We start from the raw sequence: 19,249 nt of genomic DNA, 5'->3' as shown, positions 1-19,249 counted from the left end.
TGGGTGGTTTAGGTATTCGGACTATGGAAGTTATTAATACTTCTCTTCTTGCTAGGATTGGTTGGAAGATGGCTTCTAATCAGCCTCTTCTTTGGGTTGATTCTCTCAGAGCCAAGTATTTGAAGCATGGGGTCTCTTTCTTGAATGCTCCTTCTAATGCTCTTTCTTCTTGGCTTTGGAAAGGGTTGTTAAAAAATAGAAAAGTTGTGGAGCAGGGAGCATGTATTTCCATTTCTAGTGGTCTTAATGTTGATATTTGGAATTCTCCTTGGATTCCTCTCATGCCTTTTTTTAAGCCTATTCCGAATGTTAACTTGGTGGGGCTCCCATCTTATGCGGTTGCTGATCTTATTTGCCCTATTAGGAGAATTTGGAATTTGTCCTTGCTGCAGGATCTTTTTGATCCCCTTACGGTGAACATCATTCTTAGCATTCATTTGCCTATTTGTGTTTCTTTTGATAAGTGGGTTTGGGCTCTATCTCCTTCAGGTAATTTCTCGGTGAAGTCAGCTCATGATCTTTCATTGTCTTTTGGGGGCAGGTTTCCTCCTCTTGCTACAGAAGCTTGGGTTTCTCTTTGGGGGTTAAAAATCCAAGCAAGGTTGAAACATTTGCTTTGGAAGGTTGCTTGGGATATTCTTCCTTCAAGGGCTAAGATTGGTAGGTTTGTGGTTAGTGAAGATCCAGATGCTTGGCTTTGCCCTTTCTGTAAAGGACCTTTGGAGACTTTATCTCACATTTTTTTGGAGTGTGATTTGGCTAGAATTTTGTGGAGATCTTCCCCTTGGCCTATCTCTTTTTCGGCTTACTTCTCCTTGCCTATTTCGGATTCGGTTCTTGCTATTTTGTTCCCTGTGGATTCTTTTGGTATTCCTAAATCTGATGTTAGGAAATTTCAATTGTTTGTTGTTCTCATGTTGGATCATATTTGGAGGTGCAGGAACCTCTTAATTCATGAAGGTGTGCAGCCCTCTCCCATTAAAGCTATCCATCAAATTTCTTGCAGCTTTAATTATCATCTTGTGGCTTGGAATGATCTTGCTCTTCCTGCCTTGTGGAAGCCGCCAACTGCTGGTTGGTTGAAAGGAAATTTTGATGTTGCAGTGAAGGGCTCTTTTGCTGTTGCAGCAGCTGTGATTAGTAATGAAAGGGGTGATATTGTTGGTGCAGCTACTCAGAAGCTCCTGTGTACAGATATCCTTCAAGGTGAAGCTTTTGCAGCCTTGCTGGCTTCCCGTTTAGCCTCTTCTCTGGGTTGCAGTTTACTAGCCTTGGAAGGGGATGCTCTTCTAGTGGTTTTAGCTATTAACAATCCTTCCTTATTTTCCTCTTGGAACTTTGCTCATTGTATAGCTGATGTTAGTTTGGTTTTATCTTCCTTTCAAAGTTGGAATATTTTGAAAATGTCTCGTAGTGCCAATTTTCGGGCACATGCTTTAGGTAAATGGGCCGCTTCCCATCTTGTTTTTGGAAGCATTCCCACAGGATCTCCTATTCTCTCTTCCATCCGGATCAGAAGTGGGAAAGATCCTCCTTTGTAGCCCTTTCCTTATTCAATTTAAAAAAAAAAAAAAAAAAAAAAGTATATTTTCTCTCTTTTTTTTTTTTTTTTTTTTTTTTTTTTTTAATTTTTATTTGATGGCAAAACTGTAATTTTCTAAGAGCATTCCTTGTAGCCTCACCAAAACCATTTTTTGGTTATTTTAATTTGGTGAGGTAAATTTCCACTTTTTAGACTCAATACTTAAAAAAAAAAAAAAAAAAAAAAAAAGGTGAAGTAAACAGTACTCACTAAATATAAAAAGTATTATTCACTCACCTATTAATTAAACAATTCATTTCTCTCTCTTCTGTACGTTTTGCTTTTAGTTTCTCTCTATCTATCTCTCTCTCTCTCTCTTTTCTAAGAATAAACAAATCTTTGAAAAATAATATTTAAATAGAATAGAAAAAATGGATTGTTAAAATAGTGAGGCTGTTGTAAGTGTTCTAAGAATGTGAGTTGTTAAAATAACTAAAAATGCACTTTGGTTATTTTGATGAGTAAAATTTAGTGAGGCTGCTATGAATACTCTAAGAGTATTGGAAAAAAAAAATGGCCTAAAGTTTTACAGAGAAATCATAGGCATATTAACAAAAAGATCTACAAGTTCACTTTGAAATCATATCGGTTTATTTATTTATTACATGGACCAATTTAACAATTTTTTGTTTCAACAATTACTAATTTTCCCCATGCAATCCGCATGTTGGTGACTACTTTGAAATCAAAATATTACATTTATTTCGAAAATCATATACGTTCAATAATGTTTGAATATCATTGATGTGATACAAGGCTTTAACTACTAGTGTATATGTTTACTGCATCTGCTCTAGCTTTTTCATCCGACAGTGAAAATACTTGCTGGATCCAATTTGCTAATTTTTATTGTTGCACTTAAAACAGCTTCTCTGGGTAACCTTTCACTTTTTCCGTAGTCAATTATGACTAATTGCCTGCCATATTAAAAATGTTGATAAGAATCTTAATTATAGTAATAGCTAAAACAAATATGCATGTGTATAGCCCCAGTGCCAGCCCTTCGTATTTGCTCATGAATCATGATGAAGTTCTGGTTTGGTTTGGACATATGTTGGTGTATATATATATAGAAAAAACACATACTTAGGGATATATATATATACATACCTGCAGAAAAAGTAATAGCGAAATCTGGGTAATTTTTCTTACAAATTTTCCAACTATCTCGAACACAACGAAAGTAACCGCGCCCTTTATGTAAGTAGCACCAAAAAGGACTGCGTGCATAGCAACTTCTTCTTAGCACGGCCGGAGTGGGACGACGAAAGACTGGACTTGTATTATCAAGGGGCAGGAGAGATTGGAGAGATTGGAGAGATGGGTCTTTGGCTTTCGCTTTAGTTACACCAATTATCATCAACATCATCACCATCACTCCCACGATAGCCCTACTCTTTTTTTTTTTTTTTTTTTTTTTTTTTTTTCAGCTAATTCTACTTTCTTCCTTTAAAATTTTCCTTCAATGGGGATTATAAGTACAAATCCGTAATTTATATGCCTAAGGCTAGGGAACATATACTGCCTCCTACAAATGCAAAAGGCCATGCATCGTAATACATAATTGTTACTTGTACGAATTCGAACATTTAAAAAAAAAAGAAAAAAAAAAAAGAGTCATCTCTCCATCTTCGACCTAATGGACTATTAATTTTTTTTATACATATCTAAACATTATCAGCCATCAATTAATTTCATCTTCCTTGACTTTTTAATTTCACTAAAAATTAACCATATATTCTTAATGTCTTATGTGCCCTTCAAACACGTTCTTTAATTATCTAAAAGCTAGGAGTCAATTTAAATCGTGTTTTAAATAACAATATCACCAATCTATAATATGTATTAATTACTAACTTAAAAGTAAAGATGGATTTTGACAAAGGTCACTGAGCAGCCATATTAATGCTCTTGTGAAAAGTCCCCGCCCTAAATGTCAAGAATAATATATATAGATAAATAAATATGTTAAGAGTATAGATATAAGTTTTAATTTTCTGTCTTAGTACACATTAAATTTTACTTCTTAGTTCATACTTTGTAATAGTTAAATCGCAATACTTAAAGGATTCTTGATTTTTGTTTTATGCATATTTACACGAAATCTTCAAAATAGCAATTTTAGATTTTCGGTCTGTCTTTGGTTTCTCTCTCATTCTTTTATGGGAGCAAATTACTGACTAATAGTGGATGAATTATTAGACATATGGAATAATTGTCACTGATGATAGAAGCAGCAAAGGAGATTGCGTTTGAGAATACACTTGTAGCGGAAATGGAAAAGTAAGGAAATCATTGTCTAGTTGAGAAAGTTGTGACAAACCCCGCAACAGCCATAGACATGATTTACTGAAATACGTTGTAGATCTGAAAACTGATTGAGACGGTGACATTCAAAGATTTAAATAAAACATAACTCAAATTTGGATGGAATAAATTTCTCATTGTATCTATGATATTGTTTTGTTAGAACAACATACTCTATTTTTATGAAATGAATAAGAGAAGAAACATTGTTATCAAAAAAAGAATTAAAACATTTATTCTATGTGATCAAATTAATTTATACATTTATTCAATTGTCTCTTCATATTACAAAAAGCAATTTTTCTATAATTTCTTTTCTAAAAAACACGGACCCCTTATAATAATAACTTTCATATTCTCATTTTATAAATGAATAATAATTATTTTAATATGATGCATTTATTATTATTTTGAATTAAGATTTTTGTTCGAAACCCTTTTAAATGGGTTCATTGATCTAACATATTGTGGTTATTGGATCATCAATTTTTTACTTGTTCATATACTTTTGCTAAATATATATAACACGTTAACATATATAAGAAATTAGTAGGGTTTACTTTACAAAGCTCCTTTGAACTTTCACACGTTTTGAAAAGACCTATCTGAATTTTTAAACTTTGAAGTTTAAAAACTCTCAATGTCACCCATCGAATTTCTAATTTGATGCAATCTACCCATCTCCATTAGGATTTGGCATTAAATCCTAACGAATCTACGAAAAATACCAAAATACGCTCAATTTTTTTTTTTTTTTTTTTAATGTGAAAATTAGGGTAAATTTAGAGAATTGAGATCCCCTCCAATTGAAGAGAACTTGAGGATTTTTCAATTGTTAATCGTGGCCCTTCATTTTAAATCCAATGGTCTATAAAATGCCAATTGTTTTATATAATCGAAGTATTAAATGCTGGCTTTTGTTTTAAACTCCAATTGGAGGGGATCCAGATCCTAATGGAAAGGAACAGGATCCTCTCCAATCCATAATGGACTAGAGAATATTCAGTTCATTGCTAAGATTTTTTCTCAGAAATCCTATGGTTATAAATGGGACACATATCCCACTAATAAAAATAATAATAAAATATTATTTTAATTTTTTTTTTTTTAAAAAAAAATTTTTTAAAAAGAAAAAAAGGCCACCCCCTATGGTGGCCGGCCACCCCCATTTTGGGTAGAGCCACCCCCAATGGCCGGCCAAGGGGTGGCCGAACCATTGCTAAGATTTCCAGTTCATTGCTAAGATTTCTTCTAAAAAATCCTATGGCTATAAATGGGATACATATCCCACTAATAAAAATAATAATAAAATATTATTTTAAATTAAAAATTTTTTTTAAAAAAAATAAGAAAAAAAGAAAGCCACCCCCATTTTGGGTAGGGGGTGGCTCAAGCCACCCCCAATGGCCGGCCAAGGGGTGGCCAAACCACCCCCATGGCCTATGGGGGTGGTTCGGCCACCCCCATCTTGCAAAAGGGGGGTGGTTCGGAGAGCCTTGGGGGTGGCCCGTCTGGGGTGGTTGAAGCTACCCTATGGCCCTTGGGGGTGGTTCGGCCACCCCCACGGGCAAACCTTTTTTTTTCTTTTTTTTTTTTAACTTGGCCCTTGGGGGTGGCTCGGGCCATGGGGTAGCCGAAGGCACCCCTTGGCCCAAAGGGGGTGGCTCAAGGCTCTTGGGGGTGGTTCGGCCACCCCCTGGCCGGCCATTGGGGGTGGCTTGAGCCACCCCCTACCCAAAATGGGGGTGGCCGGCCACCTTCCTTTTTTTCTTATTTTTTTATTAATTTGTTTTTTAATTTAAAATAATATTTTATTATTATTTTTATTAATGAGATATGTATCCCATTTATAGCCATAGGATTTCTTCTTAGAAATCCTAATCATGAACTAGATATTCTCCAGTCCATAATGGACTGGAGAGGATCCTGTTCCTGATGGAAATTGGTAGATTGCATCAAATTAAAAGTTCGAGTAAAATTTAGAGTTTTTGAACTTTGTGAGATTTTCTCAAAACGCGTAAAAGTTCAGAGGGTTTGTGTGAAGTGTCCCCAAATTAATTAGTATGATACATTAATGTGATCCTTGCCAAAAATGTGTACTTGAACTAAAAATCATTCAATTAAAAAAAGATCATACTTCCAAAAGTCCTAACTACTAAACTACTAACCAAAAATTGTTTGAATAAAATTGATGCAAGGACAAATCAATTCTTAGACTAAATTATCTTTATTCCCGGGTCATCTTGTCATTCAATTTCCTATAAAGGGTTAAAGGCTTTTCTTTTTTTTTTTTTTTTTTTTTTTTTTTTTCTTTTTGTAAAAACTACTTCATTCCACATAAACCAAATTACAGAGGAGGAACAACAAAACGAAAAAAAAAAATACAACACAAAAACCCAGCCATGAAAGACATCAGAACCTCAAAGGCCTGGAGGAAATCCAAGAAGGTGACAGTCACGTGGGAATGCAGCTTTTGAAGGCCGTGGCCCAATATGATGAATAAAACTATCTGGAGTACAAGAATCCCTAGAAACTTAGATATCTAATTCGGTAACCAAAGAAACCGAACAGACTAAGAGGTGGCAACTTAGATCTAGCCCGATTTTCATGGAAACCGAACAAACTAAGAAGGAAAAGAATAGCGGAAAGGGGATCTCCTACACAGACAAAGAGTCTGAAGCCCAAAAAGTTCGGGTTGAGTTGTACAAACCACGACACCCTGCAACAAACAGAAAAACACAGAGAAAAAAAAAAAAAAAAAAACCCAGAAGCTAGCAGCTTCATCTTCGAACAAGGCGGTGGAAGGCGGTGAGCGGAACCTGTCTGGCATGTTGGACCCACGCGTGAGCGCGAGGTCCGGTGCGTGGCTGTGTGGAGAAGAGGCGGAAGGAGGTGCCGAGAAGCTGGAATGCCTGTGAGAGGGGTGGTATGGCCCGTTGCAGGATGGGCCAAGCGAAGAAAACAAGATCTAATTTTGAAAAATCCCATCTTGAAAGCTTCACATAAACGGCCAGCAATTCGGTGGAGAACAGAAGACCAAAACTATTGTTTTAAGAGGATCTTGGATAATCAATAAAGACGATGAGTTGATCTATAGAAAACTTTAGAGAGCAAAGACCTAGAGAAAACTCTAGGGAGATAAGTGTTCTCTCAAGAAGAGAGAAACTCAGCAAAAAGAAAAGTACAAAACTGTAGAAGAGGGGAGGAGGAGGAGGGAAACCTTATGGTTTCCCTCCTCCTCTAGCTCCGGCGGCAGGTTTTTTTCTATCAAGGAGAGAGAGCAGAGCTTTTTATGCTAGGGTTTGGTAGAGAATAATGTTTAAATGTTACTTCTTAATTCATACTTCATATTAATGTTTAATCACAATACATATAATTGTTTACTTCTACGGACATAAAAACCAATCATCTCCTCCTTGGGTCATGCAATTGCATGCATGCTCTTAATTTGGCCCTTCTTTTGACCTAACGGTTTTTTTAACTTTTTATACATATCTAAGATTAACAATCCACCGGTTTAAATTAAAGTCATTTTTTTGTACCCTTTAAATGGAATCTTTAGTTATATAAAGAAGTCCATTAATTCGTGCTACGTAGCTCAATTGGCTAAAAACTATGCCTCATAAAGTGAATATCACTAATTTGAATCATCGTGCCCCTTTTCCTTTCCCTTGTTTGAACATTTAATATATATATATTACAAACTTACAAGTAAATTTGGCCAAAATACTCCCCTTCAAATTGAAGTTATTTTTGTAATTTTATAAACATCAAAATTTTAGGGTACTTGTGGAATTTCGCATGTCAACCGTTTAATTTAATGTTGAGTTCTGATGGGATTGTTGACATTATAAATTTATGAAAGATAGTAATTCTAAATTGACATTTTTTTAAGTTTAAGGTTATGATTTCAAAAGTAATTGATTATTAGGGGTGGGAGGTGAAATTTTTTCAAGGGTTAAATACTCCAAACCCCCCTAGGGTTTTTCAACTTTTTTTTTTTTTTTTTTTCCTGGGGTTTCATTTTTATCACAGGAGGTCTTTGTGATTTTGATAAGTGACCAAGTTAATCCATCCGTTAGTTGACCATTAGGGCTGACACATGAACCAATCAGACGTCGACACGTGGCACATATTTAATTTTTTTAAAAAAAAATTTAAAAAAATGTTTTTTTTTTTTTTTTAAAAAAAAAGGAAAAAAAATTGGGGGTGGCTCCTGGGTGGTTGGGGGTGGTTTCGGCCACCCCCAAGGCTCCATGGGGGTGGCCGAGCCACCCCCAGTGGGTACTGGGGGTGGTTTCAGCCACCCTCTGGTGCCCAGAGCCACCCCCATCTGGCTAGATGGGGGTGGCCTGGCCACCCCCATGGCCAAAGGGGGTGGCTCCAAATGGCCAAGGGGGTGGGTCGGCCACCCCCAATTTTTTTCCCTTTTTTTATTTTTATTTTTTAAATACATTTTTTTTAAAATTTTTTTAAAAAAATTAAATATGTGCCACGTGTCGACGTCTGGTTGGTCCACGTTTCAGTCCTAACGATCAACTAACGGATGGATTAACTTGGTCACTTATCAAGGGGGGAAATAAAGTTGGAAAACCTTAGGAGGGTTTAGAGTATTTAACCCTAAAAAAAATAAAAGTAACGGCAAGTGTTGAGATGGGTTGAAAAGGCCCATCTCTTTGAAAATCTTAGACCACTAGCCCAATTTACATCATGACCCAATTTAAGCATCGTTTCTGTGGTTAACATCATCATTACGATTAAAACATCGAGAAATTAATTTAAGACGGGATCGGTTTGATCAATTCCGGAGCTTTTGAGGTCAATACATGACACCCTGTAGCCGGAATTCTCCATGAGGCACCGGATTTTGTACCAGCACCAAGCTCCCCCACTTATACCATGCACCAGCACAAAGTGTGGTACCACCCTCATCTCCCACGGCGTCCTCGATCGATCGCTTCCTATTTCTTTAGGACAGTTACCAGTCAACGGGTAGAGATGAGGGATGATCCAACTTTGACATCTACCACTCATCTCCCGAGATAGGCTCTCTTGGAGTTGGAGTGGCACTCCCATCGATTAATCTCAAGGGGAGAAACTAGAAAGCGTTTGAGTATGGAAGGGAGAATCCCTCTCGTCTTCAAGGCTTCATGCATAAGACCTCCAATCACTGTATAGTCATTAGTGATTAGTCTATGTGCATTGCTGGGAATTTCCAGAGCATCACGTGATTGATTGACTAACAGTAACGGACAAAAATGGGTCCGAAAAGACCGATCCGAAAAGAAAAATGGGTCTTCGTATAAACTAACGGGTCTAGCAAAGACGGTTCCAAAAGAAAAATGGGTCTTCGTATAAACTAACGGGTCTAGCAAAGACGGTTCCAAAAGAAAAATGGGTCTTCGTAATGTTTTGGGCCGCAATAGGTAACGGTTGGGCTTAAAGTGTGACTTGTGTGCGTGTGTGTTTTTTTTTTTCTCTCTCTCAGATTCTCTAATGGGTATGTGATTTTGAGGTGTGTGCTAGAGTTGCATAATGTCGTTTTTTTTTCTTTCAAAAGATACATTTTTCTAAATAATAAATTTTATGGCATAAATTTGGGAAGTGTAGTATTTTCCATGTCGTTTTGATGTAAGTTATTAGATTGGGCAATTTTTTCGGTGGATTATACATCAAAAATCCGATGGAAAATTGGGATGTTGATGCTGGGTTTGGGTCGATCTCTAAATGGGTTTTGGTTCTTGCTGCCTGATTGGAGATTTAGTTAGTTGTGCATATTTGAATTTTTTTATTTTTTATTTTTGTGGAGTTCATTCCTGGGTGTCTGTAGTGGGTTATGGTAGAATTTTGCTTGAAAGACCTTGATAAATTGTTTGAGAATCTAATGGATGGAATAAGGGTGCTGCGATAAGCATTTCCTAATTTGTCCTTTATGTTGAGTTTAATTTTTTGTTTTTTGTTTTTTTTGTTTTGGTTCATCTCTAAGCTATACATGTTAGGTGCTTATTTTAGGTGGAATAGAACTATTTCATTATATGTCCATTGATGATTTGCTATTGTGCTCTCTGGTTTAGGATATACCTTCCATGATTTTGCAATTGTGCTCTTTGGTAGAATTCAGATTTTGTAATGGACAATAATTGGGATACTAAAATTATTAGGAAAAGTACAAAGATATTACCATCAATCATATTGTTGTCCGTGCTTAAACTTTTTAATTATGAGTGCTAAATATCATTCCCTCATCTATTTACTTTTCAAAATTATCATTAGATTTGTGGGATTTATGTATGGGATCCATATAAATCTCATAAAACTAATGGTAATTTTGAAAGTGGAAGGATGGAGGAAGCATTTTCCTTAAATTATTATGATGTTATGTTTTTAGCCTCTTCAAGACGCCAACAAAATTAATATTTATCGGTGCTTGAAACTCCCCCCCACCCACACATTTTTGCTGATAAGTTAATGCTAGCTTTTATACTAGAGAATGCTTGGTGTCAATAATTAGTCCATATTTTTCTCATATTCTATTATAAATTCAATAGATCAACCATTAAATTTATGGAGTCTATCATTAACTTGTATGAGGTCAACAAATTTAATTGTTGATTTGTAGAGTAATACATTTGTGTATAATACAATGCTACAATAGGACAGAGAGGCTCAACCCAATTAATGTTAAGCTGGAAGTGAAATCACTTTGACCAATATAAAATGTGTAGAGCGATTTCTCGAAAATGGCCCGCAAATGAAGTTTTGTTGATCCTAGGAATCAACATCCAAGCAATTTATATACTAGTAATGGTGAACCAATCGAACAGGTGAAGTCATTATCTATCCGAATAAGACACAAATTCCAAAGCCCAAAATACACCAAAATCTCACTCTTACACAAATGAGGATAATAACAAAATGAGAAAAATACACTTTACCCCATAAAGTATCCACCCATTTTTCGTTTTAACGTCCAATGTTTAAAAAGTGACACTTGACCCCCACAAAGTTTCAGACGTTAACAAAAAACCCCATCCGTTTGTTTTGGCCGTCACTTTATACGGAAACCAAGTCACGTGCGTGGCACGTGATACTTTTCAACCAAAAAGTTCGAAAATGCTCTCTTGGGTAAGGTGTAAATATAAATTACTTTGGGAGGTCAAGTGTAAATATAAATTACTTCATGAGGTAAAGTGTAAACATAAAAAAATAATAATAATAGTAATAAAAAAAAAAAAAGAAAAAAAAAAAAGTGAATTGATAAAGTTAAGGGAAAACCTGCTATGCAATCCATCTACAAAAGCTAAGTATTGCAGCAACCAATAGAAGATGTACACTAAAGCTAGATACAATTAATAGAATAGGACCTCCAACACTGGAATAAAAACACTTAGACCCCGTTTGCTCCATTGTTTATCTTATTCATCCCTAACAAACTAAAGACATGCCTTGCCCAAGCCCAACGGACAAGCCTTTGCCGCCCCTGCTCAAAGCCACGCCCAATCACTACCGCCCTTGCCCATCGCTCAATCGTATTTGGCAGCTTTTTTTTGTTGGTTTGTTCCTTCCAGCAAGGTGAGTTTGTTGCAATTTTTTATTTTGTTTTTTTTTTTCAATTTTTTGTTCCACTGTCCAAGCTTTGTTTTTTCAATTTTGTTGAATGATTATTGCTTGGACTTGCCTCTATTTGATACTAAGAGATTAAATTTAGTGGGTCATTTTTTACCTTTGTAGTGATAGTCATTTTTGGATTAAACGAATGGATCTTTGCTCACTTAGTGTTGTTGTTATTCAAAATTTTAAGGAAATTCCTTTGGGTTTGCCGCCTAACCCAGAACGCTGCTGCCACCCAACCCAGAACGCCCAGAACGCTGCCGGCCAGCATCCTGGCGTGGGTCGGGAACACTGCCGCCCAGAACGCCTGCCCAAATTGGCAAGCATCCCGCCCAGAACGCCAACCCAGAACGTTGCTGGGCGTTTGCCAGACCCACGTCGCCGCAACCCATTCTGTACATGAAAAAATCAATGAACATGGAAAAAGAAGAGAAGAAAAGAATGTTTCAGAGAGAAGAAGAATAAAAGAAATCGGAACCCATTTGATTTATTAAAGAGAAGAAGAATATATTAGGTGTTTAGTTTTATTGTGTACTTGTATAATAAGGTGATGTGTCAGTCAACTATCGGATGCTGCAAAAGGCATTGTTTGCAGATGGACCGCATAGTAGGGGCACTATAGAGTTAATGTTCAATTTCAAGACCTTTGGCTCTGATATCATGTTCAGCTACCATTTATTCCAAAAGTTTAAGTTAGAATATATAGAAAATATTATATATTTTTTGTATATTCTATTTATATATATATTTTTAATTTTATTTATTACTAAATTTGGTATTTTTGAAAGGAAAATGCAAAAATGTATAATTTGACATGCAAGGATAGTATACGAGGACTCAATGTCATTTTTTAAAATTTAGAGGTATAATTACAAAATAAATAATAGTTAAGTGGGCTAAAATATATTTTTTCCCTAAACAAGGGGCAAAGAAGGCATTTCATTTGTACTTCTCTTTTTTTTGGTTGGCAAGAAGGAGAAAAAGAACATAAAAGAGGCGCGGGCCGGTGGCATTGTGGCGCGGCTGACAATTCATCATTGCTAGGGTTTCTGTCAAGAGAGAGAGATGGTTAAGGTGGTGGTGAGGAAGAAGAAAGAGAAGAGAGGACACCCGCCTCTTTCTGATTTAGGAGATCCCCCTCTCGAGGAAAAACAACAACGAAAGCGAACGCGCCGTGCCTCGGTTCTTGCTCCTCTTAGGCGATCCAGGCGCCTGAACCCTAATCTCGACGCCGACAAGATCCGCCGCGGCAAGCCCGAGAAGCGAGCGAGAATTCATCCAAAAAAAGAAGAGAAACAAGTGCGCAGCCATGATTTCTATGCTGATATGGGTAATTGGCATGACATAACCGACGAAGAATTAGCCCGCTACCTCGAACTCGTTTCGAAGAATGATGTAAGTAAAATTAATTGGCTTCGTCACTACGTACTCCTATATATATATATATATATACACGCCTTTCACTCGTTCGTTGTTTGTTGTTATAGGGCTTTGATGTTCCCCTCATGCGTGGCGTCATCTGTTTTGGTTTAATTCAACCACGCAATGTCAACACTCTGGTTGAAGCCCGCAAGTTCATACAATATTCGAATTTGGCAATTGAGGAATACAACACCTGGATCCGCACCCACAAGGTTGGTCTTTCTTTTTCTTAAAAAATAAAATAAAATAAACAATTTATGAATATTTGTTAAGAGGGAAGTTTTATATTCCATTAATTCTGTGACTGATATTATTTGTTGCGTAGCCTGAAAGTCCTCAGGTGAAGTTTCGGAAGGTTGTGAAAGCTATGTCTCAGTCTTGCGATGTGGTGAGGTATTATATTACATTTGTGGCCAAGGAGGTTGCTGCTGGAGGCCAGACTAAGACCTATCAAGCTGTGGTGCGTTGCAGGATACCGGTAGATGTTAATATCACCGTGCTGTCTTTCAGGGAGTGTGAGCAAGTGGAAGGTAAATTAAGGAATTACATTTAAAGGAGACTAATTTGTTTAATTCTTCTTCACAAGTGAAGTTTTATTGATTTATGATGTTCAGCTTTCATTTTTTGTTTTAAGTAGGTTCAGGCATCATTCGTGGGAAAGAATGGATTTGGGAAGGTCACACTGGCCTCTGGGAGGGTTAGTATCCTTATATCATGACATGAAAGCTTGGTTTGATTTTTCTGAACTGATGATAATATTTGGTTATTGTGAGGGGAAGTAATTATCATATATTTCTTTGATTATTAATTGCTTGTTATCTTATTGCTGTAATTAATGATGCACGACACTCTAAAGCCATTTTGGGTGCTACATGTTAAAATACCTTTTAAGAATAATACTGGATTGCTATGGTGGACTCATTCTTCGTTGCTCAAACAAGTAATCTCTTCTTCTTTTTGCCTCTCAATGGCTGCATGGATGAGGTACTTGTTGAATAAATCTTAGATTTTTTGTTGAGATTGGAGATGGGGGAAGGATGATGAAAAACATGAGGGATTAGGGAAATATGGGAGGTCAATATAGATTCCAAGCCCTATGCTTGTGACCCCTATGGAATTCTCCCAACTTTGATGGATTGATATAACCAAACAGTTTAAGTGAATATAGAGTGATGCTTATAAATCATTGGTTGGCAAAGCGCACACGAAGCAATAGAGTTCAATTTATTGCAGAAGATGTTGAAAATTTTGAAATTGTAGGGGCAAGATTGTGGATAAGAACTTTGACCATCCATATCAAATTTGTAGGTTCTCTCTGCTCCTTTGGAACCAAACTTATTTTTATTATGAGTGCAAGTGATTGTAGACTGTGCTTTTAAAGAGTAACAATAAGAAAAATAAAATCCTACTCCTTTCGAAGAGCATGCTGATGGGCCTTCTTTTCAATGTTTGTTTGAAATATTGTAAATGTCTATGCATATGAGAACCTGGGCTTCCAATTGGGTTGTTGTGTGTGTAAATATGAAAATTTCCCGCAAAAATACGACACCTAGTAGTAATTTTATTGTGAAAAGTTGTGGTTGGCTAAGGAGTATGAATAATTTGGAGTTCAAACTGGTAGCTTACCTCTTTCTTTGCTCACAACTGCGCACACACACCCACGCGCACAATAGTTTATGCCTTTCTTTGTTTGTTTTTGTGTCTTTGAAACGTAACATTATTCTCCCAAAAATGTATGATGAAACAAGTGAATAGGTTATGAGGCAAAGCATCTGTCGGCATTTTAACATTGATCTATTGGTAGATGGCTGTTTATATGCAGGCGACCGTGAGAGGATTTTTCAGCAGTGACATGCATATGGAGAGTTTAAGGAGATTGTTGGAAATATGTAATACCTAAGCTACTCTCATCAGAAAAGGGGAAATCTGAGCCTAAACAGAAGAAAATTTGTACTAATCTTTACTTTGTCGTTATTGATGCTTATTTTGTGAACTTATTAGTAAGTCCTTTTAAATCAGTTGCTGATCTATATACGGTACCTTTCGCTTATAAAATATGCAATGACTTTTTCCCTGTGTGAAATGTGACTTGTGTGTGTGTGTGTGTGTGTGTTTTTCTCTCTTTTGGGGGACGGGGAACTGATTGAAAAAACTGAATGGTAACACAATGGGATTTTTGTGGCATTTAGTGATTGTAGTTTAGTTCTTTTTGGTTCTTAAAATTTAAAATTGCTTTCAACTTGTTCCTTCTCTCCCGCAGTCTCTTATGCTTGCACACTAGGGTTTAACATATTTGTTTTGTTCTCGATAGAACGAAATGTTGTTGGGTAAATTTCTTAGAATTTATGGTTTGTTATTCTTGATCTCAATGTTTATGTTGGACTATTATGATATTTGAATTTCAATTCTTTTGAATGCGAGAAGCATTTCCTAATTTGTCCTTTATGTTAAGTAGTTTTTGTTTTTGTTATTGTTTTTTTTTTCCCCCTTCTAAGCTATACACGTTATGTGCTTATTTTAGGTGGAATTATAGAACTATTCCATTATCCTTTATTTTGAATCTTACAATTTTTTTTAAGCTTTTGATATTTGATGTGCTTTCTTTTCCCTTCTCTTGGCAAATTTTGCATTCAGGCCTTTCTTTGTTTTGGTTAATTTGCTTGGTCTGATGCATAGGATGCCTTCCATGATTTTTGCAATCGTGGCCTCTGGTTTAGGGCGGTAGTACTAACTTTTTGCCTATTTCATGGCCGAACCGCGTATTCAAATTTGATTTTTGACTTGTATGGTAGAATTCAGATTTTGTAATATAAAATGATTGGGATATTAGAATTTTTAGGAAGAGTTCAAAGATATTACCAGCAATCATAATGTCACAGGCGCTTAAACCTTTTTTTATTTTTCCGATGTTATTTTTTCGGCCTTTTCAAGATGCCAGAAAAATTAATATTTATCGGTTCTTAGAAAACCCCCGCTTATTTGTATTATACACAAATGTATAATGCAAATGCTTCAATAATGCTTGCTGCGATCGACACCAAAAGTTCAGCATTCAATCTGCTGCGCCTTTTAAAAAAGTTTATAAAATTTCGTTGTGTTTGGGAATCAAAATTTCAAGTGAGCAAGGAACTCGTGTTCGCGTGTTAAGTTTGTGTTAAGTTTGGGTTGTGTCAAGACAGGGATATAAGACTAACTCATTTAATTCAATGGTCTTTACACTCTCTGACGTGACAGTGAAAATTGTTATTATATTATGAATGGATCATTATTAATATTAAATTTTGAGTCCAATTGTAATTCTCACTATCAGGTCAGGGTGTGCACACTTAAAAATGTGAGAGCGGAACGTTGTGTAGCATTTCTCAAATATGAAACCTTGGACAGTGATCGTACCATGGGATGTGAGATGGTGGAAGAGCTCTAGCAGCATGGAATGAGTGTCCACATATATGAGGAAAGCGTTTTGGAGAGCTTCCCTAATTTGTCTTAGAGCTTATTTGGGATTTCGTTTGAAAAATATAGCTTTTAACTAACAAAAAAAGAAAGACGTTTTTTTGCAAAAGATTTCTGGTGGGGGTCCTCTACCTCAACTCTCTTTCTGCCCGACCTTTTCGTTTTGAGGAATTTTGGACGAAAGATCCATCATGTGGCAATGTTATTTCAACAACTTGGGATACATTTTGTTGGTGCGTTTTTTGGTCCTAGGATCTGCTATCTCAGTGATATTTCTTCATGGTTGAGCTATAAGAGAATTTCCTGTACAGCAATAGTGTTCCTGCAAAAGAAAGACAAGGTCAGAAGGTTTCCGATTGGGGTTGAAGATTCTCCGATGCTTAAATTAGCATCTTTGCTTATGAAATGAGAAAAACAATAGAAAATTGATTCTAATGATCCAGCGTGTGTGTGTGTGTGAAACATACTGGAAGTATGAGAAACTTTATGTGGGAGTCTCTTGTAGAGAGAGACGTGGGAGAGTGTCCGAGAGAGACATGAGTAGGGCTGTTAAGTGAGCGAAGCGTCTCGCGAGCAAGCTCGGGCTCGGCTCGCATAAGCTCGGCTCGTGCTCGACTCGAATATTAAGTGAAGCACTTCGTGAACACAAATCCTAGCTCGAATATTAAACGAAGCAAGCTCGGCTCGACTCGGCTAACTCGTGAGCAGCTCGTATAAGGCTCGCATCGTTTATTAAGCTCGGCTCGTATATTTTTTATTAAGTAACAAATAACAATATATAATCAATATTACTCATTCACTCAATAATAACAAATATATTATATACCTTTGTTTTTTTTTTAGTTATTTATGTATATGTGTGTATATATATAATATATGTATATATTAATATAAAAACATATATATATATATATATATATATATATATATATATATATATATATATTATCATTAATCATTTTATCATATGATATAATTATATAGTACAAGTGTACAACCGCACAAGTTATTGTGTCATTTAATACAAATATTATAATTAGATAGTTTATACTTTGAAAATTGAAATCGTATATATCACATAATCATTAATCATTATATAATCATATGGTATATCTGCATAAGTTATTGTGTTATTTAATCAATACATTATAATTATATACTTTATTCTTATAAAACATATATGATGTATCACATGATCTTAGATCTAAGATAATATTAATATTAATTGTGAGATAATATGATCATAAAATTTAAGTATGAGTGTACGACAATTAGATCATATGAATTTATTACTTAGAGTTTGAGTATTACTATTAGATTAAATGATTAATAATTAAGTAACTAATGTGTTTCTTATAATTTACACATTATAAATTTATAATCACAATTTATGGTAAATAAAAACTTAACAATTTGAATTTAAATCATATATCATGAATCGTGATAATGAGAACATATAATATAAGTATATAAGTTATAACAATTAACATTGACCCATTACCCATATAAATCAGATAATGATACAATTATATAACCATATAAGTATATAAATGTTTATATATAAGATACAATATATATTAATATTGACATTATATACTTGACCCATATTAAGCATTAACATTTTAACATATTAACTAAATAATACTATATATAATATGATAATAGTGATTAGTGTGTGTGAGTGTGTGACATAAAGCATTTTACGTTGTGATTTAAAAAATACTTAATCTAAAATAAGAAGAAAAAAAAACGAGATTGAAAAAAACACAATTTTTAAAATTGTAATTATTAAAATTAAAATAACAAACTGATCCTAAATAATACTACATAACACAATTTTTATTCATAATTCCTAAATTTTGAATTTTGAATTTTTTATTGAATTTAATAATTGAATTTAAATTTGATCTATGGTATATAAGTGTAATCATAGCCATCCAAAATGTTTTGATGATCTAATAGCCGTTGGATGATATTAATGGATGACAGCTATCAAGCATTTACTAAGAAGAATGTATATGGTGTAACAGAGACACTGTAAGCTTGCCTTGTTTGATCTAATCTGACTAGTAATATTAAATGTTGAAAACGTATATATAATCAATGGATCATATTAAACAAGCACACCAGATCTAAGTAGGGACAGCCACATGGGATAAGCTTTTGGTAAAACGAATCCAACCGTTAATATTTAAAATTTAATTATTTTTCCAAATCCAACGGTTGCAAATTAGAGAACCCAAATTTAACCTAAATCTATCATCTCTGATCTCTATTCTCTCCATTCTCTCGACTCTCCTCTCACTGTCTCCTCGCCTCCTATCTCTGTTGCCGCTCGGCCCGCTCCTACCACTCCCCCAGTGCCCCCAACAGCAACCACCACCACCACCGCAGCAACCACACACCTTGACGCCTGGCTGAAGCTGAACGGCTCGTGCCCGGTTTCCAAGAACTTGCCGCTACCAACCCCGCTGTCCACGCCGCTCTCGGAGGTCGTTTCACTCTCGCAGACTCGCAGTACGCCGCGGATCGAAGGCGGAGGAGGTGATAAGATTTGTGGGTTTTTCTTTTCTTTTTGGGTTATTTTTTCTCCGTTTCTTCTTGGGTGGTGGGTGGTTTGGGGTTTTGCTACACGAGTGGTTTTTTTTAAATAAAAAATAAAAACCACAATGGAAGTTCAGGTTTAATTTTTTATCATTAAAAGGAGCATGATAATGGTATGATTTTAAGAATGTTTTTGATAATCCAAGGAGAATGAAAGTACCTCCCAAAGGAATAATTATTTGTCAAAAATGGACGACATCCTGGGCCCTGGCTAGTTTTAGATGAACACTGATTTTTCTTTTTTGGATGACTAGATGAATGGCTTTTCTG

General features: G+C 35.6%; 1 protein-coding gene across 3 annotated transcripts; it reads left to right on the top strand.

The window, feature by feature from the left end:
- The first annotated feature begins 12,478 nt into the window (after window positions 1-12,478).
- Window positions 12,479-15,031, top strand: LOC132186885 (uncharacterized). Of its 3 annotated transcripts, none has more exons than XM_059600995.2 (5): window positions 12,480-12,895; window positions 12,988-13,134; window positions 13,248-13,452; window positions 13,560-13,619; window positions 14,727-15,031. In XM_059600995.2, exons 1-5 carry the CDS (start codon window positions 12,566-12,568, stop codon window positions 14,771-14,773), a joined length of 789 nt encoding a protein of 262 aa, XP_059456978.2. In that variant the 5' UTR covers window positions 12,480-12,565; the 3' UTR covers window positions 14,774-15,031. The 3 variants fall into 3 exon arrangements, with proteins under 3 accessions (XP_059456980.2, XP_059456978.2, XP_059456979.2); XM_059600996.2 differs by having other exon boundaries at window positions 12,481-12,895; window positions 14,745-15,031; XM_059600997.2 differs by lacking the exon at window positions 14,727-15,031 and having other exon boundaries at window positions 12,479-12,895; window positions 13,537-13,620.
- Window positions 15,032-19,249: the final 4,218 nt, after the last annotated feature.

Source organism: Corylus avellana, chromosome 6 (genome assembly GCF_965113065.1).
Source record: "Corylus avellana chromosome 6, dhCorAvel1.hap1.2, whole genome shotgun sequence".
Taxonomy (NCBI): Eukaryota; Viridiplantae; Streptophyta; class Magnoliopsida; order Fagales; family Betulaceae; genus Corylus; species Corylus avellana.
The sequence above is the reverse complement of the archived record's forward strand: the minus strand, read 5'-3'. Positions and strand labels throughout refer to the sequence as shown.

Excerpts from the sequence above, each read along its gene's own strand:
- LOC132186885 (XM_059600995.2), top strand. The coding sequence starts at position 12,566 with ATGGTTAAGGTGGTGGTGAGGAAGAAGAAAGAGAAGAGAGGACACCCG. Across the intron at positions 13,453-13,559 it reads GGAGTGTGAGCAAGTGGAAG|GTTCAGGCATCATTCGTGGG; the intron begins GTAAATTAAGGA and ends TGTTTTAAGTAG. Across the intron at positions 13,620-14,726 it reads TCACACTGGCCTCTGGGAGG|ATGGCTGTTTATATGCAGGC; the intron begins GTTAGTATCCTT and ends ATCTATTGGTAG.